This window comes from Sus scrofa, chromosome 5, assembly GCF_000003025.6.
Source record: "Sus scrofa isolate TJ Tabasco breed Duroc chromosome 5, Sscrofa11.1, whole genome shotgun sequence".
NCBI lineage: Eukaryota > Metazoa > Chordata > Mammalia > Artiodactyla > Suidae > Sus > Sus scrofa.
In genome coordinates this window covers 21,926,837-21,952,817 of record NC_010447.5, presented here as the reverse complement: position 1 = coordinate 21,952,817, position 25,981 = coordinate 21,926,837, and the positions used below count along the sequence as shown (strand labels likewise).

The 25,981-nt window shown below is 46.4% G+C and overlaps 2 protein-coding genes across 18 annotated transcripts in view; one reads left to right on the top strand and one right to left on the bottom strand.

Moving 5' to 3' along the window:
• The window catches only part of BAZ2A (bromodomain adjacent to zinc finger domain 2A), a 50,507-nt gene extending 30,216 nt beyond the window's left edge, over window positions 1-20,291 (top strand). For 10 of the 14 annotated variants that reach the window (XM_021092883.1, XM_021092887.1, XM_021092884.1 and 7 more), the window contains 19 exons: window positions 7,294-7,394; window positions 7,706-7,771; window positions 7,952-8,188; window positions 8,326-8,580; window positions 10,432-10,646; window positions 10,920-10,994; window positions 11,210-11,390; window positions 11,502-11,561; window positions 12,037-12,181; window positions 12,694-13,358; window positions 13,519-13,741; window positions 13,859-14,014; window positions 14,104-14,255; window positions 14,441-14,730; window positions 14,829-14,961; window positions 15,067-15,213; window positions 15,573-15,799; window positions 15,917-16,060; window positions 16,147-18,927. In XM_021092883.1, coding sequence (XP_020948542.1) covers window positions 7,294-7,394; window positions 7,706-7,771; window positions 7,952-8,188; window positions 8,326-8,580; window positions 10,432-10,646; window positions 10,920-10,994; window positions 11,210-11,390; window positions 11,502-11,561; window positions 12,037-12,181; window positions 12,694-13,358; window positions 13,519-13,741; window positions 13,859-14,014; window positions 14,104-14,255; window positions 14,441-14,730; window positions 14,829-14,961; window positions 15,067-15,213; window positions 15,573-15,799; window positions 15,917-16,060; window positions 16,147-16,312 — 3,638 coding nt within the window. In that variant the 3' untranslated portion in view covers window positions 16,313-18,927. Of the gene's footprint in view, window positions 1-7,293; window positions 7,395-7,705; window positions 7,772-7,951; window positions 8,189-8,325; window positions 8,581-10,431; window positions 10,647-10,919; window positions 10,995-11,209; window positions 11,391-11,501; window positions 11,562-12,036; window positions 12,182-12,693; window positions 13,359-13,518; window positions 13,742-13,858; window positions 14,015-14,103; window positions 14,256-14,440; window positions 14,731-14,828; window positions 14,962-15,066; window positions 15,214-15,572; window positions 15,800-15,916; window positions 16,061-16,146 lie in introns of all 14 variants that reach the window. The other 4 variants (XM_021092877.1, XM_021092881.1, XM_021092882.1 and 1 more) reach the window with 2 other exon arrangements.
• The window catches only part of RBMS2 (RNA binding motif single stranded interacting protein 2), a 113,678-nt gene continuing 106,985 nt past the window's right edge, over window positions 19,289-25,981 (bottom strand). For all 4 annotated transcript variants that reach the window (XM_021092894.1, XM_021092892.1, XM_021092891.1 and 1 more), the window contains 3 exons: window positions 25,453-25,533; window positions 24,983-25,068; window positions 19,289-24,874 (listed from right to left, as the gene is read on the bottom strand). In XM_021092894.1, the coding sequence (XP_020948553.1) occupies window positions 24,988-25,068; window positions 25,453-25,533 (162 nt within the window). In that variant the 3' untranslated portion in view covers window positions 19,289-24,874; window positions 24,983-24,987. The remainder of the gene's footprint in view (window positions 24,875-24,982; window positions 25,069-25,452; window positions 25,534-25,981) is intronic.

Genomic DNA, 25,981 nt, shown 5'->3' with positions numbered 1-25,981 from the left:
GGAATTCTTTCAGCTTTTCCCCGTTGAGAATGATGTTAGCTGTGGATTTGTCATGTATGGCCTTTTATTATGTTGAAGTAAGTTTCTCTCCATGCCCACTTTCTGGAAGGTTTTTGTGTGAAATTGGTGTTGGGTTTTGTGAAAAGCTTTTTCTGCATCTATTGAGAGGGTCATATGCTTTTGTTCTTCAGCTTGTTAATGTGATGGATGTATCACGCTGATTGATTTTCGGATACTGAAAAATCCTTGCCTCCCTGGGATAGATCCCACTTGATCATGGTGTACGATCCTTTTACTGTATTGCTGGATTTGGTTTGCTAGTATTTTGTTGAGGGTTTTTGCATCTGTGTTCATCAGTGATATTGGTGTAATTGTCTTTTTTTGTGGTATGTGTGTCTGCTTTTGGTATCAGGGTGATGGTGGCCTCACAGAATGAGTTTGGGAGGGTTCCTTCCTCTGCAGTTTTTTTGGGAGAGTTTCAGAAGGATAGGTGTTAACTCTTCTCTAGATGCTTGATAGAATTCGCCTATGAAGCCAACTGGTCCTGGACTTTTGTTTGTTAGAAGTTTTAGAATCACGGTTCAATTTCAGTACTTGTGATTGGCCCATTCATCTTTTCTATTTCTTTTTCTATTTAGTCTTGGAAGATGGTACTTTTCTAAGTATTCATCCATTTCTTCTAGGTTGTCCATTTTCTTGGCATATATGCTTGTAGTAGTCTCTTGTGATCCTTTCTGGGATGTCTGTTGTAACTCCTCCTTTTTCCTTTCTAATGTTATTATTGCTTTGAGTCCTTTCTGTTTTTTTCTTGTTGAGTCTGGCTAAGGGTATTTATCAATTTTGTTGATCTTTTCAAAGAACCAGCTTTTAGTTTATTGATCTTTTCTATGATTTTCTTCATTTCTCTTTCATCTGTGTCTTCTCTGATCTTTATGATTTCTTTCCTTCTGCTAACTTTAGTTTTGTTTGTACTTCCTTTTCTACTTCCTTTAGGTATAGAGTGAGGTTTTTTATTTGAGATTTTTCTTGTTTCCTGAGGCAGGCTTGTATTGCTATAAACTTCCTTTTAGAACTACTTTTGTGTCTTTTTTGTCCTTTGCTTCTAGGTATTTTTTAATTTCCTCTTTGATTTCTTCAGTGATTCATTTGTTGTTTAGTAGCATGTTGTTTAGTCTCCAAGTATTTGTGTTTTTTTGCAGTTTTTTTCCTGTTGATTTCTAGTAGTATAGCATTATAGTTGGAAAAGATGCTTGATATGATTGCAATTTTCTTAAATATACCGAGGCTTGATTTGTGGCCCAGAATGTGATCTGTCTTAGAGAATGTTCTGTGTGCACTTGAGAAGAATGTGTATTCTGCTGCTTTGGGATGGAATGTTCTATCTATTAAGTTCATCTGATCTAATGCATCATTTAAGGCCTGTGTTTCCTTGTTGATTTTCTGTCTGTTGCTGTAAGTGGGGTGTTAAAGCCCCCCACTGTTATTGTGTTATTGTCATTTTTTTCTTTTAAGGTTGTTAGCAGTTGCCTTACATATCAAGGTGATCCTGTGTTATGTGCATATATATATTTACAATTGTTGAATCTTTTTTTTTTTTTTTTTTTTGCTTTTTAGGGCTGTACCTGTGGCATAATGGAGGTTCCCAGGCTAGGGGTCGAATTGGAGATGTAGCCACCCAGCACAGCCATGGCCATGCCAGATCCAAGCTACATCTGTGACGTATACCACAGCTCACAGCAATGCCAGATCCTTAACCTACTGAGCGAGGCCAGGGATGAAATCTGCATATTTATGGATACTAGTCAGATTCTCTTCTGTTGAGCCACTATGGGAACTCCTTACTCCAGCTTTCTTTTGATTCCCATTTGCATGGAATATTTTCTTCTATCCTCTCTCTTTTATTTATTTATATTTATTTTTTCATCTTTTTAGGGCCGCACCTGCAGCACATGGAGGTTCCCAGGCTAGGGGTCCAATTAGAGCTGTAGCTGCCGGCCTATGCCACAGCCACAGCAACGCCACATCTGAGCCACGTCTGCGACCTGTACCACACGTCGTGGCAACACCAGATCGTTAACCCACTGAGCAAGGCCAGGTATCGAACCCACAACCTAGTCAGATTAGTTTCTGCTGCACCACGATGGGAACTTCCCATCCTCTTAGTTTCAATTTTTATGTGTCCCCAGAACTGAAGTGGGTCTCTTGAATACAGCATATATATGTGTCTTGTTTTTGTATCCATTCAGCCAGTCCAAGTCTTTTGATTAGGACATTTAGTCCATTACATTTAAGATAATTATTGATGTGTGTGTGTGTGTGTGTGTGTGTGTGTATTTTTTTTTTTTTTTGTCTTTTGTCTTTTTAGGGCTGCAACCATGGCATATGGAGGTTCCCAGACTAGGGTTTGAATCAGAGCTGTAGCCACTGGCATACACCATAGCCACAACAATGCCAGATCTGGGCCTTGTCTGCGACCTGCGCCATATCCCATGGGAACGCTGGATCTGGATCCCTAACCCACTAAGCCAGGCCAGAGAGCGATCCCAAGTCCTCATGGATACCAGTCGGGTTTGTTAACCACTAAGCCACGGTGGGAACTCCCTGATATGTACGTTCTTATTGCCATTTTATTAATTGTTTTGGATTTGTTTTTGTTGGTCTTTTTTCTTCCCTTCTCTTATTCTTTTCTCTGTGGTTGAGGACTGTCTTTCGTGTTGTGTTTGGATTGTTTTTTCTTATTTGTGTGTGTGTCTATTGTCTATTGTATTGTAGATTTTTGATTTAGGAATGTGTGTGTGTGTGTGTGTGTGTGTGTGTGTATAAGATTGCTTTAAGTTGTTGGTCTTTAGTTATAAGTGCAACTCCAGTATCCTGCGTATGTACCCTCCTTATGATTTCTGGTTTTGGTAGCATATTTGAATTGATGATTTCCTACCATTACTATAGATTTGACTTTACTGGTGAGCCTTGTCATTTGTGGGGTTTCTTTTTTTCTTTTTGCTTTTTAGGGCTTCACCTGCAGCATATGGAAGTTCCTGGGCTAGGTGTTGAGTTGGAGCTGCAACTGCCACAGCCATAGCAATGTGGGATCCCAGCCACATCTGTGACCTATACCACATCTCACGGCAATGCCCCAACCCACTGAGGGAGGCCAGGGATCAAACCCCCGTCCTCATGGATACTTGTCGGCCTCATTACCACTGAGCCACACTGGAAACTTCCTCATTTGTAATATTTTTGTTTCTAGTTGTGGCCTTCTCTTTTCCACCTAGAGAAGTTCCTTTAGTATTTGACGTAAAGCTGGTTTAGTGGTGCTGAATTCTCTTAGCTTTTGCTTGTCTGTAAAGCTTTTGATTTCTTCTTCAAATCTTAATGAGGGCCTTGCTGGGTAGAGTAATCTTGGTTGGAGGTTTTTTTCTCTTCATCATTTGATCATGCCACTCCCTTCTGGCCTGCAGAGTTTCTGCTGAAAAATCAGACCATAACTTTATTGGGTTTTCCTTATATGTTATTTGTTTCTTTTCCCTAGCTGCTTTCAATATTTTCTCTTTGTTTTTAATTTTGGTCAGTTTGATTAATATGTGTCTCAGGGTGTTCCTCCTTGGGTTTATATTATATGGTACTCGTGCTTCCTGGATTTGAGTGATTCCTTCCCCATGTTAGGGAAGTTTTTGGCTATTATCTCTTCAGATATTTTTCTGGCCCTTTCTTCTCCTTCTGGCACTCCTATAACATGTATGTTGGTGTGTTTAAAGTTGTCCCAGAGTTCCTGTAGACTGTCTTCATTCTTTTCAATCTCGTTTTTCTTTTCTATTGTGTGTCAGTGATTTCCACTAGTTTGTCTTCCGTTTGGCTTATTCGTTCTTCTGCCTCCTGTATTCTGCTCTTGGTTGCTTCTCGTGAATTTTTTATTTCAGTTGCTGTATTTTGCATCTCTGCTTGCTCGGTCCTTAAATTTTCTATTTCTTTGTTTAGTGTTTCATGTAATTTATCAATCTTTGCGTCCAGTCTGTTTCAAAGGTCTTGAATCATCTTTACTGTCATTAGTCTAAAGTTTTTCATAGAGGTTGGTAATTTCCAGATCATTAAACTATTATTCTGGGGTTTTTTCTTTCTTTCCTTTGCTTTTTAGGGCTGCAACCATGGCATGTGGACATTCTCAAGCTAGGGGTGGAATTGGAGCTACAGCTGCTGGCCTATACCACAGCTACAGCAATGCAGGATCCGAGCCATGTCTGCAACCTACACCAGAGCTCGTGGCAACACCAGATCCTTAACCCACTGAGCAAGGCCAGGCAGGGATCAAACCTGCAACCTCATGGTTCCTAGTCGGATTTGTTTCTGCTGCACCATGACGGGAACTCCTTTTTTGGGGTGGGGAGGGTTCTTGTTACCTTATCTGAGTGGTAATTCTCTGCCTTTCACTTTGTATAGATTTTTGGAGTGGTCTCCTTTTTGCAGGGTTTGGTTGTAACCTCTCTTGGTTCTGACATCTGCCCCCCTTGTGGCTGAAATTGATATGGGGGGCTTGCTACAGGCTTCCTGATGGGAGGGACTGGTGCCTGCCCACTTGGTAGGTGGAGCTGCTTCTTATCCCTCTGGTGATTGGGGCTTTGTCTCTGGGTGTGATTGGAGGTGGCCCTTTGCCTGGGGGGATTTTAGGCAGCCTGTTTGCTAATGGGTGGAGCTGTGTTCCTACCTGGTTTGTTGTTTGGCCTGGGGCTTCTCAGTGCTGAAGGGTGGGGCCAGATTTTTACAAAATGGCCATGTCTGGAGGAGTTCACACTGATGATTATTCCCCAGACCTGTGTCTCCAAAGTTCTTTCCCCACAAAGAGCCACAGTCACCCTGTTTTCCCAGGAGATCCTCCAAGAATTGCAGGCATGTTTGACCCAAATTCCTATGGAGTCTCTGCTTTGCCCTGGGACCCAGTGTGCCTTTGTGTGGGTCTTGCAAGAGGTTCACTAGGTCTGTTTCCCTCTCAGTCCCGTATAGCTCCTGCATACAAACCTGCTAGCCCTCAATGCCAAATGCTCCAGGGGTTCCTCCTCCCAATGCCATATCCCCAGGCGTGGTAACCTGATGTGGGCTCAGAACTTTCACTCCCATGGGTGAGCCGCATCGTTAACTTTCCAGTCTGTGGGCCACCCACCTGGCAGGCATAGGTTGCTTACATGATGTAAAATGCTCCTGCCATCTCCATGTGGCCTCCTCTTTGTATTCTGGAGTAGGATATCTCTTTTGATAGTTCCCAGTCTATTTTGTTGAAGGTTGTTCAGCAGTTGCTTGTAATTTTATTGCTTTTATGAGAAAAGGTAAGCTCCAGTCCTTCTACTCTGCCATCTTTATCCAGTCTCCTGTAGTTTCGTTATTTTCATTTCTCTAATAATTAGTGATGTGGGTATCTTTTCATGTGTTTTTTTTGGCTATTTGACTGTCTTTGGAGAAATGTCTGTTTAGATTCTCCAACCACTTTTTAATTGGGTTTTTTCTTTTTTTGGTTATAAAGCTGTATGAAATTTTTGTATATTTTGGAGATTAATCTCTTGTCAGTTTCATTTGCAAATATTTTCTCCCATTCTGCAGGTTGTCTTTTCATTTTGCTATGCAAAAGCTTTTAAGCTTAATTAGGTCCCATTTGTTTATTTTTGTTTTTATTTTCATTACTCCAGGAGGTGGGTCAAAAAAGATAGAGCTATGATTTATGTCAGAGTGTTCTGCCTGTGTTTTTCTCTAAGAGTTTATAGTATGAGGTCTTATATTTAGGTTTTTAATCTATTTTGAGTTTATTTTTGTGTATGGTGTTAGGTAGTGTTCTAATTTCATTCTTTTACATGTAGCTGTCCAGTTTTCCCAGCACCATTTATTGAAGAGGCTGTCTTTTCTCAATTGTATATTCTTGTTTACTTGTCATAGATTAATTGATCATAGGTACACGGGGTCACTTTTTATTTTATTATTTTTTTGGGGTGGGGTCTTCCCCAAAGCACATGGAGTTCCTGGGCCAAGGATCAGATCTGAGCTACAACTGTGGCAGCTCTGGACCCATAATCCACTGTGCTGAGTCAGGGATCAAATCCGTGTCCCACTGCTCCAGAGATGCCACCGGTCCCACTGTGCCACAGCAGGAACTCTTGTTCACTTATATTTTAATAAAATGTATAGTGGTTCATTTGCAGATAATATCTGTCTAACTTGTTGTACACATGTGGTTGTGTTTGTATGCCAGAATAGAATATGTACTATCATATAAAAAACATCAATGCTAGGAGTTCCTGTTGTGGCTCAGTGGTGATGAACCCGACTAGTATCCATGAGGATTCAGGTTTGATCCCTGGCCTGCTCATTGGGTTAAGCATCTGGGATTGCTGTGGCTGTGTCCAGCAGCTTTAGCTCCAGTTGGACCCCCTGCCTGGGAACTTTCATATGCCACAGGTGCGGCCCTAAAAAGAAAAAAAAAAAACTAAAACACTACTGTTTGCAGAATCACACTTCAAAAAAAGGGAAGAAATTCAGATCTTTTGGTGGAGCAGGCATAGAGGCTGAGCCTAAGCAATAGCTATGCCAGTTTTGATATGATTCTACTAAGATGTCCGTTATTTGGGCCCTTTCTTTCTGGCACATTCTTGCTTAATTGGTGCTTCCAACTCAAGACCACCCTCTTTACCTGGCAGTTTTTGTTTCCTTTCTTTGTACTAAAATCAATCTGTGGGTAGCTGCCCTTGTCAGGTTGCCTGGGAAAGAGACAGGTTACAAGGCTACTCTGCTGTTTTGGCCTCTAGGAACCCTTCTAAAGCGATCCAGTGTTCCAGGGCCTGGTGCTTCTGGGTAGGAGATACCTGTTGACTTCTTTGTGTTTCCTCCTTAGCAGGTGCCTCTCCTACATTTTTACCCCAACAGGTTTTTTTTTTTTTTTGCTTTTTTTCAGGGCCATGACATACAGAATTCCCAGGCTAGGGGTTGAATAGGAGCTATAGCTGCTGGCCTACGCCTCAGCCACAGCAATGCAGGATCCGAGCTACAACACAACTCACAGCAATGCTGGATTCTTAGCCCACTGAGCGAGGCCCGTGTCCTCATAGATGCTAGCTGGGTTCGTTAACTGCTGAGCCACATAGGGAACGCCTTCCCCCCAACGTTTTATATGTACTTAAAAGAACCACAACAACAGTAGTACTTTTAGATTCTTTTTGGAGCTCTTGGGAGGCTGGCTTTGTGACAAGCATGTGCTGCTCTGGATGCTGGAGATTAGTCTGCCTGCCTCATTCTTCACTTTTCTTTCTGCCCTCACAGAAACACTGAATGAGGAGGATAAAGCAAAGATGAGTAAAATCAAAAAGAAGATAAAGCAGAAGGTGCAACGGGGAGATTGTCAGGCTCCTAGCCAAGGGCAGGTGAGGGACATCAGGGAGATTACACAGTAGGTTAGCTTTGCTCCATTGTCTCCTCTTCCTTCTCCCACATCTACTACCTGCCTTATGGCAGCATCCCTCCATCAGCTGGAATCTGGGGGGGCTTGATTTAGAGATTTGGGTTTATTCAAGAATAATGCGGGCATCTTCAGGGTGAGAGAATTGATCCATTGCCAACCCCTCATCCCATCTCTCACCTCTCCTCCCCAGCACCCTTGTCTGTTTTTGACTCCTAGCCCAAGCAGTGATGGTTTCAGAGTTTGAGGAGAAATGACTTCCCTTATGGTTTACAGGCCAGAAACAAGCGGAAACAAGAGACCAAGAGCTTAAAGCAGAAGGAGACTAAGAAGAAATCCAAGGTAGGTACATGAACACACAAGCATAACTTTGAAGTCACCAAACTGATGTTGCAAGACATGTGAGTTGGTCTTGTTTTATAGTCATGTTTCTGGGTCTAAGGGGGGAGGATGGGAACCAGGGAAGGGTAGTGACTTAAATCTTTATGGCACTCTTGGTTCCTCTCTCCCTTGTGTGGGTAGGCTGACAAGGAAAAGGTAAAAACAAAGCAGGAAAGACTGAAGGAGAAAGTCAAGAAGGAAAAGAAGGAGAAGGTAAAAATGAAAGAAAAGGAGGAGGTAGCCAAAGCCAAGTCAGCCTGTAAAAAAGCAGATAAAATGTTGGCTACACAGAGGCGTTTGGAGGAACGGCAGAGGCAGCAGATGATTTTGGAGGAGATGAAGAAGCCCACAGAGGACATGTGTCTGACTGACCACCAGGTAGTGAGGGGAGAATAACAGATCCTGGAGGGGCCGTCTGTGAAGACACTTCTGTTAAAGGAAGAACCTCCTAGGTATCCAGGCTGTAGCCTTCTCGTATGTTTGACAGAACCCCCCTACCACTTTTATCCCTGCAGCCCCTGCCTGACTTCTCACGCATCCCTGGTCTGATCCTGCCTAGTGGGGCCTTCTCAGACTGCTTGACCATTGTGGAGTTCCTGCACAGCTTCGGCAAGGTGCTGGGCTTTGACCCTGCCAAAGATGTACCTAGCCTGGGGGTCCTGCAGGAGGGACTCCTGTGTCAAGGCGACAGCCTGGGCGAGGTTCAAGATCTTCTGGTGCGGCTCCTGAAAGCTGCACTCTATGATCCCGGCTTGCCCTCCTGCTGTCAGGTGAGGGCCCTTCCTGGGCAGGTTTAGAGGGCCTGGGATCCTCTGCTCCTCTCCATTTTGTTTTCTCTTTAAACACAGGGAACTCCCTCCTCAAAATGATTAAAGCGAGTGAAGGGAGATATACGAATAATTCCCTACTTAGAACGGTACTAAAGTAAAATGCATTCAGTAGAAACTACTTCACATTTTCAATTTTCATCTTTTCCTGGGCTAGAGAAATGCAGTACGATGGTCTTTCATGATGCTGGGCAGTGGCAGCAAGTCAAGTGGCCCCCACCCAGTCAAGCACGCATTTACCCTTATACTTAGAACCATTCTGTGCCCATGCAGCCACTCTGTTTTTCACTTTTCGTACAATATTCAATAGATTACAAGATAGTCCACACTTTATAATAAAATAGACTTTATGTTAGATGCTTTTGCCCAACTCCAGAGGCTATGTAAATGTTCTGAGCATGTGTAAAGTAGGGTTGGCTAAGCTATCATGTTCTGTAGATTTGATGCATTTCCTTTTTGCTTCCTCCCCCCTTTCTTTCTTTCTTTCTTTTTTTTTTTTTTTTTTTTTTTGTCAGCCCGTGGCATACGGAGTTCTCAGGCCAGGGATCAGATCCGAACTACAGTTGTGACATACGCCACAGCTGTGGCAACACTGGCTCCTTTAACCGACTGTAACTGGGGTCAGGGGATGGAACCTGTGTTCTGGTGCTGCAGAGATGCCACTGATCCCGTTGTGTCATAGCAGGAACTCCAATGCATTTTCTCTCTTTTTTTTAATGGAATTTTTATTTTTCCTTTTATGGAAGTTCCCCGGCAAGGGGTCAAATCAGAGCTGCAGCTGCTGGCCTATGCCACAACCTCAGCAACACTGGATCTGAGCCACATCTGTGACTTACACCACAGCTCCTGGAAACACTGGATCCTCTAACCCACTGAGTGAGGCCAGGGATCCAACTCATATCCTCACAGGCACTATGTCAGGTTCTTTTTTTCTTTTTTTGGCCACCCGCGGCATGGCTCAGCAGGTTAAGAACCCAACATAGGGAGTTCCTGCTGTGGCAAAATGGGATAGATGGCGTCTTGGGAGCACTGGACTTGGATTCAATGCTCTCCCCAGTGCAGTGGCTTCATTTCCACTCAGTGACGATGGGAACTCTCCCCAATGCATTTTCAAATTAAAATATTTTCAATTTGAAGGAGTTGCCATTGTGGCTCAGCAGTTAGCAAATCTGACTAGCATCCATGAGGATGCAGGTTCGATCCCTGGCTTCGCTCAGTGGGTTAAGGATCTGGTATTGCTGTGAGCTGTGGTGTAGGCCGGCAGCTACAGCTGATTCAGCCCCTAGCCTGGGAACCTCCATATGGTGAGTGAGGCCCAAAAAGGAATAAAATAAAAAAACTCTTTTTCAGTTTTTGATACGTTTACTGGGACATTATCCCATAGAAGTCAGAATGATCTGTATACTACATGCTAGCTCTTCTTGTAATTTATTGCCTTATTCCTAGATTAGTTCTACTCATTTCTTCAAGATTTTAGGTCTTGACTCTTATCATTCTCTCCAGGAACAAGTGGAGGAAGACCTGTAGTTTCTTTCTGTTTCTGTTTTACAAATTTTTTCCTTCTACTTCTTTTTCTTTCTGACTTCCCTCTGCTTATTTTGTTCATTTAACTTTAATCTACTCCTTTTCTTTTGTACCTTTCCTTTTCCTTCTCTCATCTTCTCTTAGCATCTTTCATTCTTTTCCTATCTTAACCCCATAGCTCTTCCTACTGTATTTTCCTATTCCAGATTCACCCGACTTGAGTCATTCCTCTTTTTTCTCTTAACTCCTGTTATGCTCTCCTCCAAACAGTCCTTAAAGATCCTGGGGGAGAAGGTGTCTGAGATCCCACTGACAAGAGACAATGTGTCTGAGATCCTGCGCTGCTTCCTTATGGCGTATGGAGTGGAGCCAGCCCTCTGTGACAGCCTCCGAACACAGCCTTTTCAGGCCCAGCCACCCCAGCAGAAGGCTGCTGTCCTGGCCTTCCTTGTGCATGAGCTCAACGGCTCTACCCTCATCATCAAGTGAGGGGCTGGGGTGGGGGTGGTTATTGTGTCCCTTGATTGGAATGGGAGCGGGGAGGGGTTTAGCCATGGGTGATGTGTGTCCAGTGCCATGCTCTAGACATGCTGGCGTGACTTGGGACTGAATCTCATTTCTTCCCTGGGAGAGCCTAAACCTCTGCCATTCTTTTATCCTAGGCTCTAGGATGAAACTCCCTTTATCCTTGAGCCTCCCTTCTTTTGTGTGTGTGTTGCCACCTCTCCCTCAATATGCCATTCCCTCTTCCCCTGCAGTGAGATTGACAAGACTCTGGAGAATATGTCCAGCTACAGGAAAAACAAGTGGATTGTTGAAGGCCGGCTCCGAAGGTAGGGGTGGGACAAGAGGGTAGGGCCCAGGGAGAGGAGAGAAGGGGTAAAGGGGAAAGCATAGCCTGGACTTTTGCTTGGAACTCAAAGTCCTCAGCGCTTCTCCTGGGGTTGGGAACTTACCCCAGGGTTCAGGATGGCTTAGATTTGAGGTGTTCCTTTTGTGGCAGCATCATGTTCCTCACCACAGTTTCTTGTCATCTGTCTATCTCAAGACTGAAAACTGCTCTGGCCAAGAGAACTGGGCGACCTGAGATAGAGCTGCAGGGGCCAGAGGAAGGCCTGGGGCGGAGGCGCAGTTCTCGCATCATGGAGGAGACCAGTGGCATGGAAGAGGAAGAAGAGGAGGAGACTGCAGCTGCCGTCCATGGCCGTAGGGGTCGTAGAGATGGAGAGGTACGTGCCCAGACCAAGGAAAGTGGGAGCTGGTGGGAGTTGGGAGACAGATTATTTCTTTTTCTAGAATCTGATGGTTACCTTTTTCTTGGTATCCACTTGTTTCTCCAGGTTGATATCACAACATCTAGCATCCCAGAACTAGAGCGCCAGATAGAAAAACTCAGCAAGGTATTGTGCTTTTAGCTTCCCAGGAGCTGGAGATAGGGGCTGGGTGAGACTTTATCAGTTTATGAGCTGGGCCTAGATGATAGCAATTCTCTATGGAAGCTGAGGGTCACTGCTCTTTTCCCATATACTGGACAAAGTCACCACTGTCACCCTGGAAGTATTTTTTGTTTTTTGTTTTCCTTTTTCTTTTTAGGGCCATACCAGTGGCATATGGAAGTGGAAGTTCCTAGGCTAGGGGTTGAATCATAGCTGCGGCTGCTGGCCTATGCTGCAGCCACAGCCATGCCAGATCTGAGCTGTGTCTGCGACCTACACCACATCTCACAGCAATGCTGGATCATTATTAACTCGCTGAGCCAGGCCAGAGATCAGACCTGCGTCCTTATGGATACTAGTCGAGTTCGTTACCGCTGTGCCACAACCGAACTCCTGGAAGTGTGTTTTTCATTATCTTCCTTTTCCACTGCCTACCCAGCGTCAGCTCTTCTTTCGCAAAAAGCTGCTTCACTCATCCCAGATGCTTCGGGCAGTCTCCTTGGGCCAAGACCGCTACAGACGCCGCTACTGGGTGCTGCCCTATTTGACTGGTATCTTTGTGGAAGGAACAGAAGGGAGCTTAGGTAGGTGTGTCATGGGACCCTGAATTGAGCCCTAACAAAAGTTAATTCCTTTTCCTCTGCCTGGTCATCCTAGGCTACTTTGACTTTATGAGACTTAGTAGCATAGTGGTTAAGAGCACAGGCTCTGGAATAAGACTGCCTGTCTGCCTGCTCTGCCTTTTACCAGCTCTATGCATCAGTCTTTTCATTTGTAAAATGGAGTTAATAGTAGTATGTATACATTGTAGGGCTGTTGAGAGGATTAAAATGAGTTGATGCTCTTAGAATAATGCTTAATATATAGCTAGTTGTCAATAAATGTTAGCTTATGATTATGCTGATGATGATTACCTGGAAGATAGTGTTTCTTTACCAGATAGTATGTTCACTGGCATGTAAGCTTTCCCAGTGGAATCTCAAAAGGTGGGGGAATCAAGTCCAAGAGGAAAAGAAAGTGTATGTCCTGTGTTTGTATTCTCTCTTTCCTCCTTATATATCAGTGTATGTCTTATGCTTTTCACTTTTCTTTACAGTTCCTGAGGATGTGATAAAGCAGGAAACTGACTCCTTAAAAGTGGCAACCCATTCATCACCCAGCCCAGCCCCCTTCTCTCTGAAGAGGGAGTTAACTGGCTCCAGTACCTCTGCCAGTTCTCCTGCCCGGGCCCGAGGCCGGCCTCGGAAAACTAAACCTGGGTCTATGCAACCTAGGCACCTGAAATCTCCTGCTAAGGGTCAAGGTTCAGAACCACCTCAGGCCCAGCTTCAGCCTGAGACTCAGCTCCATCCTCAGTTTCAGGCTCATCTGCAGCCCCAGCCCCAACCCCAGCCCCTGTCCCATCCTCACTCTCATAATGGGTTCCTGGAGCCTGAAGGCTCCCCTCTGGTTCTGGGTCAGAGCCAGCATGACCTCAGCCAGTCAGCCTTCCTGTCTTGGCTGAGCCAGACTCAGAGCCATGGCTCCCTGCTCAGCAGCTCAGTCCTCACACCTGATAGCAGCCCTGGAAAACTGGACCCGACCCCATCACAGCCCCCAGAGGAGCCAGAACCTGATGAGGCAGAAGCCAGTCCTGACACTCAAGCTCCCTGGTTTAGCTTCTCAACCCAGATTCCATGCAATGCTGCCCCTACACCACCCCCTGCAGTTTCTGAGGACCAGCCCACTCCTTCCCCTCAGCTTCCTGCCTTCTCCAAGCCAGTAAGTAGCCAGAATTAGTGGTGTGCACTTGTCTTCATGTTGCCACAGGCTTTGTTGCCACCTGGCTGTGGACTGTTGCTGAAGTTGGGGGAAGGAATGGGGCCATTGGGGTCCTTTAAACATGAAAACACCCTCATCTTATGTTTCATCTCATTCACAGGTGAATAGACCCAGTGCTGCCAACTCCCATAATCCAGTACAGCTCTGTTCCACTCCCTTGCCGGGTGTGACTCCAAAAAGGCGAATGGGGGACCCTGGAGAAATACCACAGAGCCACACAGGGCTGGGACAGCCAAAACGGAGAGGGAGACCCCCTAGTAAGTTCTTCAAACAGATGGAGCAGCGTTACCTAACCCAGCTGACAGCTCAGCCTGTCCCCTCCGGTGAGTGACCTTGGGTTGGAATGGGGTGATTGATAGAGGAAGTGGCATCAGATACGGGCTGTGTGACTCATAGCTGGTTTGCACTCCCTGCCCTACACACATAAACCGTGTTCACAGAGATGCACTCTGGCTGGTGGTGGATCCGAGATCCTGAGACATTGGATGCTACGCTCAAGGCCCTGCACCCCCGAGGCATCCGAGAGAAGGCACTTCACAAACACCTGAACAAGCACAGGGACTTCTTACAAGAAGTCTGCCTACGGCCCTCCACTGGTAAGATAAATTTCTGACAGCCTGAGCTAAAAAGCTGCTACTGTGGACAATGAACAGCCTGAAATTTCCCTTTGCCTTTTGTCTCTCAGACCCCATCTTTGAGCCTAGTCAGCTACCTGCCTTTCAAGAAGGGATCATGAGCTGGTCCCCCAAAGAGAAGACATATGAAACAGACCTAGCTGTGCTTCAGTGGGTAGAGGAACTGGAACAGCGGGTTATCCTGTCTGATCTGCAGATTCGGGTACACTAGGGCTGGCACTGGGTAGGGGGTTGTTGAGGAGAGTGTGTTAATCTCTTTACCCTATTAGGAAAAACCTGGGATTCCCACTCCACAGGTGACCTCCTGTGACCCTAAATGGGTCACATTTTTTCCTATGCTTAATGTTCTTCCTTTATAATGAGTTTTATTCTCTCTTCCATCTGCAGGGCTGGACATGTCCCAGCCCAGACTCTATTCGTGAAGACCTGGCCTACTGTGAGCATCTACCCGACTACCAGGAAGACATCACCTGGCGAGGTCGAGGCAAGGAAGGACTGGCACCCCAGCGTAAAACCACCAACCCCCTGGACCTGGCAGTGATGCGACTCGCTGCCCTGGAGCAGAACGTAGAGCGGCGGTACCTGCGGGAGCCCCTCTGGCCAGCTCATGAGGTTGTGCTGGAGAAGGCCCTGCTCAGCACGCCCAGTGGTGCCCCCCAGTGTACCACTACAGAGATGTGAGTGCCGCCAGTCCCCGTTCCGGGTCTTAGGGAGAAGGAGTAAATTTAATGGATCCTGCTCCTCATCCAGAAAAATCACCACTTTTCCCCACCAGATCATATGAGATCACCCCTCGCATTCGAGCCTGGCGCCAAACGCTAGAGCGGTGCCGTAGTGCGGCCCAGGTGTGCTTGTGCCTGGCCCAGCTGGAGAGGTCCATTGCCTGGGAGAAGTCCGTCAACAAAGTGGTAAGAGGCCTGGGGAGCCTGAGGAGACAGCCAGCTGGGGAGGGTGGGGTCACTGGCAGGCAGAGACTTGAGGGCTCACTTGGCCTCCTCCCAACCTTGGTCTAGACCTGTCTAGTCTGCCGGAAGGGTGACAATGATGAGTTTCTTCTACTTTGTGATGGATGTGACCGTGGCTGCCATATTTACTGTCATCGGCCCAAGATGGAGGCTGTCCCAGAAGGAGACTGGTTCTGTGCTGTCTGTTTGTCCCAGGTAAGCCTTCTGCTCTCTCAGTCCACTCCCAAGCACAAGACAGAGATTTTCTTTCTTAGCCCATTTACCACCAGTCCTACAGCTAACGCTTCTTACCATGCCTTCAGTCTCTCCTGCGAAAGGGCTCCAGTCTAACTGCTAGGAGACTATAACCTCACTTGCTTTCCTCTGTAACATGGGAATGGTTGCATTTTCCCTTTTACCCATTTTACTGGGTTATGTGAATAAATTCATAGGTGGCTTTTATGCATGAAAATATCTTGAAGCCTGAATCACTTAGATAAGTGATTGTAATAAAGTGGAGGGCAAGCCGAGTACATCTCCACCTGTTGCCGATCTCACCTTTTTCTTATCCTCAGCAGGTAGAGGGAGAATTGACTCAAAAGCCTGGTTTCCCAAAACGAGGCCAAAAGCGGAAGAGTAGTTATATGCTGACCTTCCCAGAGGGTGACGGCCGCCGGCGCCGACTACTGTCAAGGGGCCGAGAAAGCCCAGCAGTGCCTCGGTACTCAGAAGAAGGGCTCTCCCCCGCTAAGCGGCGGCGACTCTCCATGCGGAACCACCACAGTGATCTCACATTTTGCGAGTGAGTTGAGTGATTTCTGGGAACCACTGGCTTTACCTTTGCCAGGGTCCAGTCCATGTGGAGGGTCCAGTGTGACCGCTTCCTGTAATGCAGTCCTCACTGGCTCTCTCCTAACAGGATCATCTTGATGGAGATGGAGTCCCATGATGCAGCCTGGCCTTTCCTGGAGCCTGTGAACCCACGATTGGTGAGTGGGTACCGGCGCATCATCAAAAACCCTATGGATTTTTCCACCATGCGCGAGCGGCTGCTGCGGGGAGGGTAAGTAGACATCAGCAACCTCTCGGCTCTTCTGTCACTGCCATGACTTGTCCCTAACTCACAGATCTGCCTCTACCCCTGCCCAGGTACACCAGCTCAGAGGAGTTTGCGGCTGATGCACTCCTAGTCTTTGACAACTGCCAGACCTTCAACGAGGATGACTCTGAAGTGGGCAAAGCTGGGCATATCATGCGCCGCTTCTTTGAGAGCCGCTGGGAGGAATTTTATCAGGGAAAACAGGCCAAGCTGTGAGGCAAGGGAGGTGGGTGTCACCTTGTGGCATCACCCCCTGCCCCCAAACAAACCAACCCTGCCATTCTCACCTGATGATGCTGCCCTGGGTCCAGACTCAAGTCAGAGGTAGAACCCTGGTTTTTGACCCTACCCTTGGCAGCGCTCTACATCTTATCCCTCCACCCCTTTATCCCTTTCCTCCTCTTGTTCCTCAAATACGAGGGGCAGAGATGAGGTCCTTCTGGACTGAAAGCCAAAAAAAAGAAAAAATAATTTGTTTTATTTCCTAATTTAAAAAGAGGAGGAAGAAAGAAGTCCCTCCTTCCTCCTCTCAGCTTCCTCACCTTCCCTGTACGTGCCCCAGCATTCTGGGGCTATTTAACAATAGCAATAGTTCTAGTGAATGTGTGAAACCGAGAAACACTCTGTACTGTGTGTGGACCCGCAGTGACGGCCAGTAAAGTGGACTTAACTCCCAAGTGTGTCGAGCCGGACACCGGGCCCTGAACATGCTGCTTCCATGTTCAGTCCCTCCCCTGCTTCTTTCTTTCTCTCAATTTTTCCTTTTCCCTCCCTCATCCTTTTCAGATTTTCTCTCACCCAATAATGTAAAACTATTGTGTACGGGTTCCTCCATCCTTTTCCCCTCAATCTTTTTTCCCTTCAAAGGAAAAAAAATGTTCAGAGGTCCCTGTCTTTCTCTCTAGCCTCATCTTCCTGCCAATAGTTAGCCCCTCTATAATGTTGGATACTCCTCACATGCTGAGTTTCTGGCCTTTTCTGACACTCAGCAAACTGGGGAGAGGGCAGGGAGGCACCCTGGACCTTGGGCCTTCCAGCCTCCTTCCCCACCTCTTACCCAAACCTCCCTCTTGGGAACTCCTCAGGGACAACTACTGCTGAGTTTGGGCACACCCCCATGGTGGAGGCCAGATAGCAATAGACTGGCCTCAGAGAGAGAGAGGTGTGTGTATGTGTGAGTGTGAGGGAGAGAGGATGCTGTGATTGTGCCCCTGTATTGTTCAGTGGCATCTATTCAGTTTCCCCAAGTTATGTTTTTTTATTCCCACCTTTCCCCTTGTTTCAGTCCATCACTTTGGGAAACCACAGGAACAGTTTTTCTGGGTACAAGGCTGTGTCTCTCCCCTCTCTCCCAGTCACTTCTGTTCCAGCCTCTTCAAACTGTGCCGTCTTTCAGCAAGAACTCCCTCTCCTTTCAGTTGCTCTGAGTCTTGAGCTTTTGCAGGGAGAGGGGTAGAACTGGATCCTTTCCTAATTCCATGAGCTTGTGTGGGTTTAGTTGTGCTTTCCTTCCCTTAGCTACTTCCTATCTTGGGACCCTTTCCCCAGTAGCAGAGACCCCAGAGCACAAGAGAGTAGGGAGGAGGGGTTCTGGGTCCACCGCTGCCCTACACCTGACTCTGCCCAAGTTAAGCCCCAACATGGGAGAGGAAAGCTGCTAACTCCCAGCTACAGCCATGGGCCCCTGGCCCCCTGCTCTCCTGCTCAGCAGAGCCCCTCCCATCAGAGATTACGGGTACTTGCACTGGGGAGGTGGCTGCTGGCTGGCCCAAGCAGAGAGCTGAGGCATCCAAGAAATGTTCCATTGGTGGGAGAGGAGGTGTGAGGTGAGATGGAGCATTCCTTGTACTTCTGGCAGCACTGAATAGCCACTGAAGGGGGTTGGGGGGCAGAGTAGGTCCTGGGGCAACCCCTTTCTTATTCCCTCATGCCCCTTCTCCCCCATAGCCTATTTCTAAAGTCGCCTTTTCTGTCAGATAAACCTCAAAACTTAATTTTATTTGAGATTTTTTTTTTTGCTTTTAAATAAGAGGTGGATTGAAGAATATTTGAATTGACTTTATATTATGCATAAATATTTATATTTTATCTAAATAACTGCTCTGTAACAAACTTTGTGTTAGTCAAACATTTGGAACTGTTAGAGTGGGGTGGGGGGCTGTTTTTCCCCATGGCAGTATTCCCCTAGTATTTAGATTTATTTTACTGTTGGAGGTTAGGTACACGGGGGAGTGAAACCTCAATTGTTCCTGCTTTGTGTTCCTCTCCTAGCTCCATCTGTTTCCCTAGGGACCAGGCACTCGTAAGGTGGGGTGGAGTCCTAGCCTCAGTTTGAAGTGGGGGGGCTGAAGGGGGGTGGGGGTAGGGCATGATCAAAGGGGCCATTTCTCACTTTTCTTTCCTCATCTTCGCTGCCCCTTGAGCTAGATGGATTTTCTCCTCTTGACAAGAGTATTTAATAGGGAAGGCAGGTTAAAAAAGTAAATAAAACCCACCCCCTGCCCATTTGTTTCCCTTCCCCCATCAGTCTGGTAACAGGAAGAAACCACACCATCAACACCAAGTTTCCATGTTCCTTTTACAACAAAAGGGACTTGACTTTTTATATAACCAAATGTGGTGTTTTAGTGACTTTTTGATAATGTACAGTTTTTTGTGAATTTAAATTTATTTCTTTCTATATTTTTAGGACCAATCTCATTTTTAATAAGGTTTAAAAAAGGAAAAAAAAAGTCTAGAGAAAAAAATTCCTGTTTTTGCCATGTGATGTTCCACAAGTGCAGCTGTAGAAAAGTGCTTGTCAGTTGAATAAAAACCACATTTGATAGAGATTCAAAAGACTCTGTGTAATTTATCTTCCTTCAGCATAGGTTCTCATACTTGCCTAGGGGAAGACTGCGTGAGGATGACGGGTTTGATGTCTGAGACAGCAGGCAGTGGTGCAGTATGCCCCTAAACTCCAAGGTTTATCCCTAAATTTCCAAGCTTGGCTCTTCCTGTGCAGGAGGCATACAAGGCAGAATTTCTGCTTATGTGGATTGAACAGGTGCTCCTGGCCAAGGTGTTAGAACAAGGAATTCAAGCATGCCCAATAACCTGCCCTGTGAGACGTGGCTGTGGCTTCCTGTGTTCTCACTGTAGCAGATATATGTGCCCATCACCACTTTCCACCCAGGATAAGACACCAGGAGGTAGACTTTCGTGTTTTATTTCAGAGTAAAAGTTGAAAGAAGATAAAGCTATACCAAATTGTAGGCAAAGAACATGAGAATACCAAGAGTCAGAAAAAGAACAATGGGTGGCATTGGCATAGACATGGCAGGAGTTGTAAAACTAGTAAACTCTGGATAAAGGAACACAAACTACAAAATGTGCGTTTGAGTCTAAATCAAACTTGCTGTCCAAGGTAGTAAGTGCATGCGAGAGAGCAGTCAAAAAAAGGTGTGTGTTGGGATGTGGGCATCAGTAATTGAGGGAGAACTTTCTTTACTTAGGCTAGGAAAGCTTATCACCCTCCAGACTGGAGGTTTTGTTTGGTGACAAATTAAACTAATGAATAGGTGGAGAAGGAACATCTCTGCTTTCAGCCCTGAGTGCATGCTTACCTTCTCAGCAGAATGACAGCCACTAACTGGCCAACTCTCTCAGCCTCTCAGGTTCTGAGCTCTGCTCCAGTGTCATTGTTCCTGGGGGTGCCTTCCAAGCATTAGTTAATATCCTAGGTAGTTATTACTTGGGCTACCCTACCCCCTGGCCTACCACAGCAAAACCTAACTGAAGAGTCTACACTATTCTGGAGTGATAAATGAGGTAAAAATCTCGTAAGATATTTCAGAAGTAGAAATAACCAAAAGAGGAGTCCCTGTCGTGGCACAGCATAAACAGTCCAACTAGGTGAGGTTGCGGGCTCCATCCCTGGCCTCGCTCAGTGGGCATTACCATGAGCTGTGGTGTAGTCGCAGACGTGGCTTGGATCTGGCGTTGCTGTGGCTCTGGCGTAGGCCAGCAGCTGTAGCTCCAATTAGACCCCTAGCCTGGGAACCTCCATACGCCATGGGTGCAGCCCTAAAAAGACAAAAAGCCAAAAAAAAAAAAAAAAGACTGACAAAGTTAATGGAATAAAAAATTATTTAATCTTAAATGCACTCATGAAATAGGGCATGGGTTTGTAGCAGTGATTAAAAAAAAAAAAAAAGAAATAACCAAAAGAGTTTTTACATTTGACTATGAGCCCTTTCTAGCCCCCAGCTTCCTAACCTTCATGAAGGGAAAAACAGAGTAAAGGAAGGAAAGAGTAAACCAGGTGCTTGTGCCCTTGTTGAACTGTAACACTGTGAGGTAGATCTGTAACAAGGACAAGGAAGATCTGGGGATGTGTCTGGAGAATGAAGGTTTATTCAAAATGGAAGTGGATAGGCCAGAGAGAAGGAGCAGTGCTAAGTGGGGTGAGACGGCACCTAGCTTTCTCATTACTATAGTTGGGGACCACCCCTAGGGAGGTACAGCATTGAGCAAAGGTGGGAATGGTGATAGAGCTCACAGGCCTGTCTCAGTTGCTGCAGGAAGACCATTCTACAAAAGGAGTGGGTAAGCTGAGTAAACCTGAGGGTTCAACTAATGCTTGGAAGGGCCTAAAGGTAGTAGCACAGAAATGGAGTAGTTAGTTTAAGAGGGAATGAGGAAGGATTAGTGTGATAAGGCACAAGATTTAAGAGCTAGTCCTTACAGACTGACTTTCATAATAACCCACCCTCTCTGAGCCGATCTAGCAAGTCTGGGGACAGGTTTAGTTAGACCTGGTCTCCCAGGCAAGTTTACTGCTCTAGGCAGAGAAGGTCAAAGCAGCCCTCTCATAAATGCAATGCTGCTGCTCTCCCAGAAGGTGGGGCAAGTGCACAAGAGAGCAGATTTCCGCCCCCTCATAGATTCTACTGTCGGGATCCCTGGATCATTCTATTCCAGGAAGGGTTCTCACTGCGCCTTTTTGGAGTGGGCCCCCAAAAGGATGACACTCAAGTGGCAGAGAATGAGCACTGCAGACACTGAAGGGCCGAATGAGCTCAGTGATGAGTCAGGAAAGGAAGAATGGAACTGGGCTGAGGTGGCCCAATGTGAGGGAGGTTGGTAGGGCAGCAAAGGCTAGTCGTCACCCTCAGTGCAAGCAATGTCCCCTGCGAACCCCATCTGTTACTGACAAGGGCTATTTATTACTTCTTCAGAGGCACCAGGCTTCCTAGTCTGGGTGTCTCCAAATTCTTTGGTTAAAAACACTCTTTAAAAACAACATGTCTCCCCATCATCATTTCCACATCTTCCCTAACCTCGACCTACATCCTCTTCCAAAAAGTCTAATTAGCCTCAGGGTTGAGTGTCATCTCAGAGTTGAGAAGGGAACAGTAATAGCACTAGTATGAGATGGGACAAACAGGCTCTGAGCCTAGTAAAGGAATACATCATCTGAGAGAGGGATTCTGATACGTTCTATTTGACTGAAAATAGAAAAACACAAAGTACTAGAATATTTTAAGACTGTTGTGAGCATCTGTAATGAGTGGGGGTGAAATGTGAAGTACAGAGAGGGTATGACCTGGGCTCCAAGAAGACAGAGCTTATGATGTTGCGGGGGTGGGGTGGGTGGATTTTTGGCTGCATCTGTGGCATGAAAAGATTCCCAGGCCAGGGATCAAACCTGTGCCTCAGTTGCAACAGCTGTGGCAATGCTGACTCCTTAACCTGCTATTACCAAGTGGGTACTTCACAGCCATAGTGCTTAAAGAGCCCAGCTCTAGGCTGTGAGCTTGAAGGCTACTCTCCACAATTACTCTTCCACCATTGCACTATTTCATGAGAAAAAAAATATCCCTCATTCCTCCTCTCCTTTCTCCAATCACTCACCCATGTTAAGAATTGTTAAAAATGAACTTAAAGGAAGCTCCCTTGTGGCAGAGTGGGTTAAGGGTTTGGTGGTGTCACTGCTGTGGTGCAAGTTCGATCCCTGGCCTGGGAACTTCCACATGCCATGGGTGCACCCAAAAAAAAAAAAGAACAACTAGGGAAAAAATATCATGAGTGTATCCCCAAAATACCCAAATGAAATTCCACGATGCCATGAACCACTTCAAAAATAACTCCAGGCTCTCCATCATTTCCCATGCCCAAGCCTGCCCAAACCAGAACTCCTAACAGAATCCATTATGCAGATTCACATGAAGAGAACACACAAAAAGTAACTTTGGAATTGTAAAACAAAGAAAACCACAGCCATATAAACATTTAAATATGGAGAAAGTAGACAGAACTAGGAATTCTGGAAGGCAGAGGAGGGGCAGCAGTGATATGAACAGTTTCTACACATGAAAGGCCCTAATTTCACTAAACCTAGCAAAGCAAGGCTTCCCCAAACTACTATGGATTAAGTTACTAGGATTCTAGATTCTTCTCCTTTTCTTCAAGGCCACTGCAAGAAATCTATGGGCTTCACTAAGGGCTAGAGACAGCTCAGAAACAAGAGCTACCTGCCCAGACAAACCCTTCTAGAAGGTTACTGGGCATGGGGCTGTTTGACATTAGGGAAATCCTGAGATTGGAAGTACCCATGAGAAAATTAATAGCGGCAATTTTGTCCTTTACACTTTTTGTCCTACATATTGTTCCCAAGCCCTGCCCCAGGGATGTACAAAAGGACACTTGAGGCACAGGGACTCTCAACTCTGGGGTGGGTGGAGGGAAGGGAAAGTGGGGCCCAAGCTCAATGTACAACTGATACCACAGCTTCTTCCCACCCAGCATCATCGCCCTCTCCCTACAGCCGGCCTCATGGAAGGCCCTGGTGCTCTGTACTCCATCACCCAGCTTTCTGTCTGACTGACTGGAGGAAAGGCACCTGACCTTGAAGTGAAGGGGAGCAGAACCCTCCTTTCAGTATAGAAGGAATGACTGGGAAGAGACGGCACAAGATCTTATTTTCTAGAAGATGGGCACAAGTTTCCTCCTACCTGTCTCCATGTGCAGAGTCAGGTCTTGGAGGCGACGGAGTTAAAGAGCAAAACAGAGCCTTTTTGGGGGAAGGACTCCTGACCATGTAGATAGTGAAAAGGGATTTATGGACCTTTTCTATCCTAGCTCCCTGGAAAAGGGGCCCAAACACACCAGGGCAGGTTGCTCTGGACAATTAACAAAGAGCTCTGTCCTCTCCTGCCCTGCACAGCACCCACCGAACAGTCCCCATCCTGATAGCTCTGAGTGTGTGTGTGCCTGTGGCATGTGCACAACAGCACAAACTTTTCAAAGAAGCTCTTGCTGTACACAGAGGTGCCAAGCTCAAAGCCTGGGGTAAATTCAAGGACCTCAGTCCGTCCCTCTCAACCAGCTGCCTGGGTGTCAAAGGGATGTGTGTCCAGGACTAGGATGGGAATTTACCTGTCCTCTGGTACGGGAGGCAGGGACAACACTTCTACTCAGGATTTCTCAACCTTGTCACTACTGACATTTTGAGCCAGAGGATTCTTTGCTGGGAGGTGGGGCTCTCTGAGCACTGCTGGATGTTTAGCAGTACCTCTGATCTCCAGCCAGTAGCACACAGCCTCCACGCCCAGGCATGACAATCAAAAATGTCTCCAGAGATTGCCAAATGGCCTCAGGGGACAAAACGACCTCCTTCGAAATCACTGGTCTAAAGGGGAAGCAGCTGACCCTCCACAGAGGGGAACCTAAGTGGATTCAGCAAGGTCACAAATGAAAAGGCTCTGAGCACAGCAATGTGTGACAGGGAAGAGAAAGGCCCTGAGACCCAGGGCAGAAAAGATCCTCCAGGAAGCAGAAAAGCAGATATTCCTGAAAAGCTGAGGCCAGAGAAGACCTTTCCTCAGGGGGTGCTGGCCTCAGCAGTGAGAAGAAGAAGTCACTAGGTCCATTCCTCTGGAACTCACCAGGGAAAACCTAGTCTTCATCTGTATTTGGATCAAGGATGGCTTCTAGAGGCAGGGCAGAGGGAGGAAAAGCCCCTCCCAGCCTGCTGAGTGTTCTACCTTGTTCCTTGCCCAGCCCCCTAGACTTCCATATGAAATTTCATTCAAAAGAAATTCACAAAATTAAAAACTATAAAGAAGCAGAGTAGGCAGGTTTTGCTGTATGAAAAAGAGAAAAAGAACAATCTCGAACAGAGAAAGAAGGCATAAAATGTGTGTGAAGAAGAGATGAGATGTGTGAGCTAAGAGTTCTATGAAACAAGATTTTAAAAGTCTGCATATTTTCTTACATACACCCCCCCGCCAAGTCATTAACTAAACTTAGTCAGAAGGGCTCACAGTCGACTCTTTCATCAATGTTCTAGCACCACACCTTTCCTTTCCTTTTTAAAAAGTAACAATTTTTTAAAAACGCCTTCCCAAATAAGTCTAATACATCAAAAACTATTTCTCATAAAGATGAGAAGAAGCTCCAGGCACCATGTCTCTTTGGGGTACGGAAAGAGTATATTGCAGTTAAAAACAAAACATAAAACTTTCTTCACAAAAGAAAAAAGTTCTTTTGATCTCCTTGACTATAAGACACACAAAAGTGACAGCTGCCCCAGGCTCCACCAGGAGCAGAGGAAGAACAGAGGGCAGGAGAGCAGAGATTTCTTTTTCCAGGCCCCGGCCTGTGAACACCGCTGGCCAAGTGTTAGTCCTCAGCAGGGCCCACAGAGGGGCTCTATTCCTGGGCAGCCCTCTGGAGTCCGGAGCATCAGCCTCTCCAAGAATTCATTTGCATTCAACAAAGATGGGGAGGGAAATCCTAAAGGAGGCATAAGCCAGAGAAGGTTGGGAAGGGGAGTGACAAACATGAGAACCAGTCTGACTCGGGCTGCTCGGCCCACCCTGCCCCTCAGCACGTGGTTCTTACCACTGTTACTTGTTGAACTGGAAAGAATAGACGCCATGGTCTGAGGGAGCTTCCGCTGTCACTTGACTTTGCTGGCCGCCGCTCTCCTGCACCACAGCCAAGGCAGGAGAGTCACCCTGTGCTCCTCTCCTCCCTCCTCTTGAAGCAGACTAGCTAAAGCCCCAGAGCTGAGGCCCTCCTTGACCTGCCCACACACACACACACACACACACACACACACACACACACACTCTCACAGCATCACTTCCCCCACACTGAGCAGCATCCTGGGCTTCACTCCGGTCTGGCCAAATGAGAGGAAGAGGCCTCGCTTAAAGACACAAAGTCTTTCCTTCCTACATTCTTCACATACCTACCAGCTATCTATGCACACAGAGTGAGCATCACTGTGAGAAGGGGATCTTGATCAAGGGAAATCTGCCTCTGTTCATTTTCTAATCCTCAGTCCAAAGAGATTATAAAGCTCTTACCTCAAGTGAAACACTGGAAGAAGGCACAGGGGTGAACTGAGAGATATAAGCTCCTTGCACAGCTGCAGCTGCTGGCATGTACTAGAAGGAGAAACAGCAATAGGCTTAGAGCAGTGATCCTCAGCTACACTTAAAGCACCTGGGGAGCTTTAAAAAATGCAAATAGGAGTTCCCATTGCAGCTCAGTGGTAAAGAATCCAACTAGTACCCATGAAGGTTCGGGTTCCATTGCTGGCCTCACTCAGTGGGTTAAGGATCTGGCGTTTCCATACGCTGTGGTGTAGGGTGCTGATGAGACTCAGATCCTGTGTTGCTGTGGTGTAGGCTGGTGGCTATAGCTCTGATCTGACCCCTAGCCTGGGAATTTCCATATGCCGCGGAAATGGCCCTAAAAAGCAAAAAACAAACCAAAAAACTCCACAAATGCCTGTGTTCCATCCCCATATTCGAATTTAACTGTGCTTTATAAAAGCTCTTCAGGTGATTCTAGAGTACACTGGCTCAGAGACACTTCTGCCTACAGGACTAG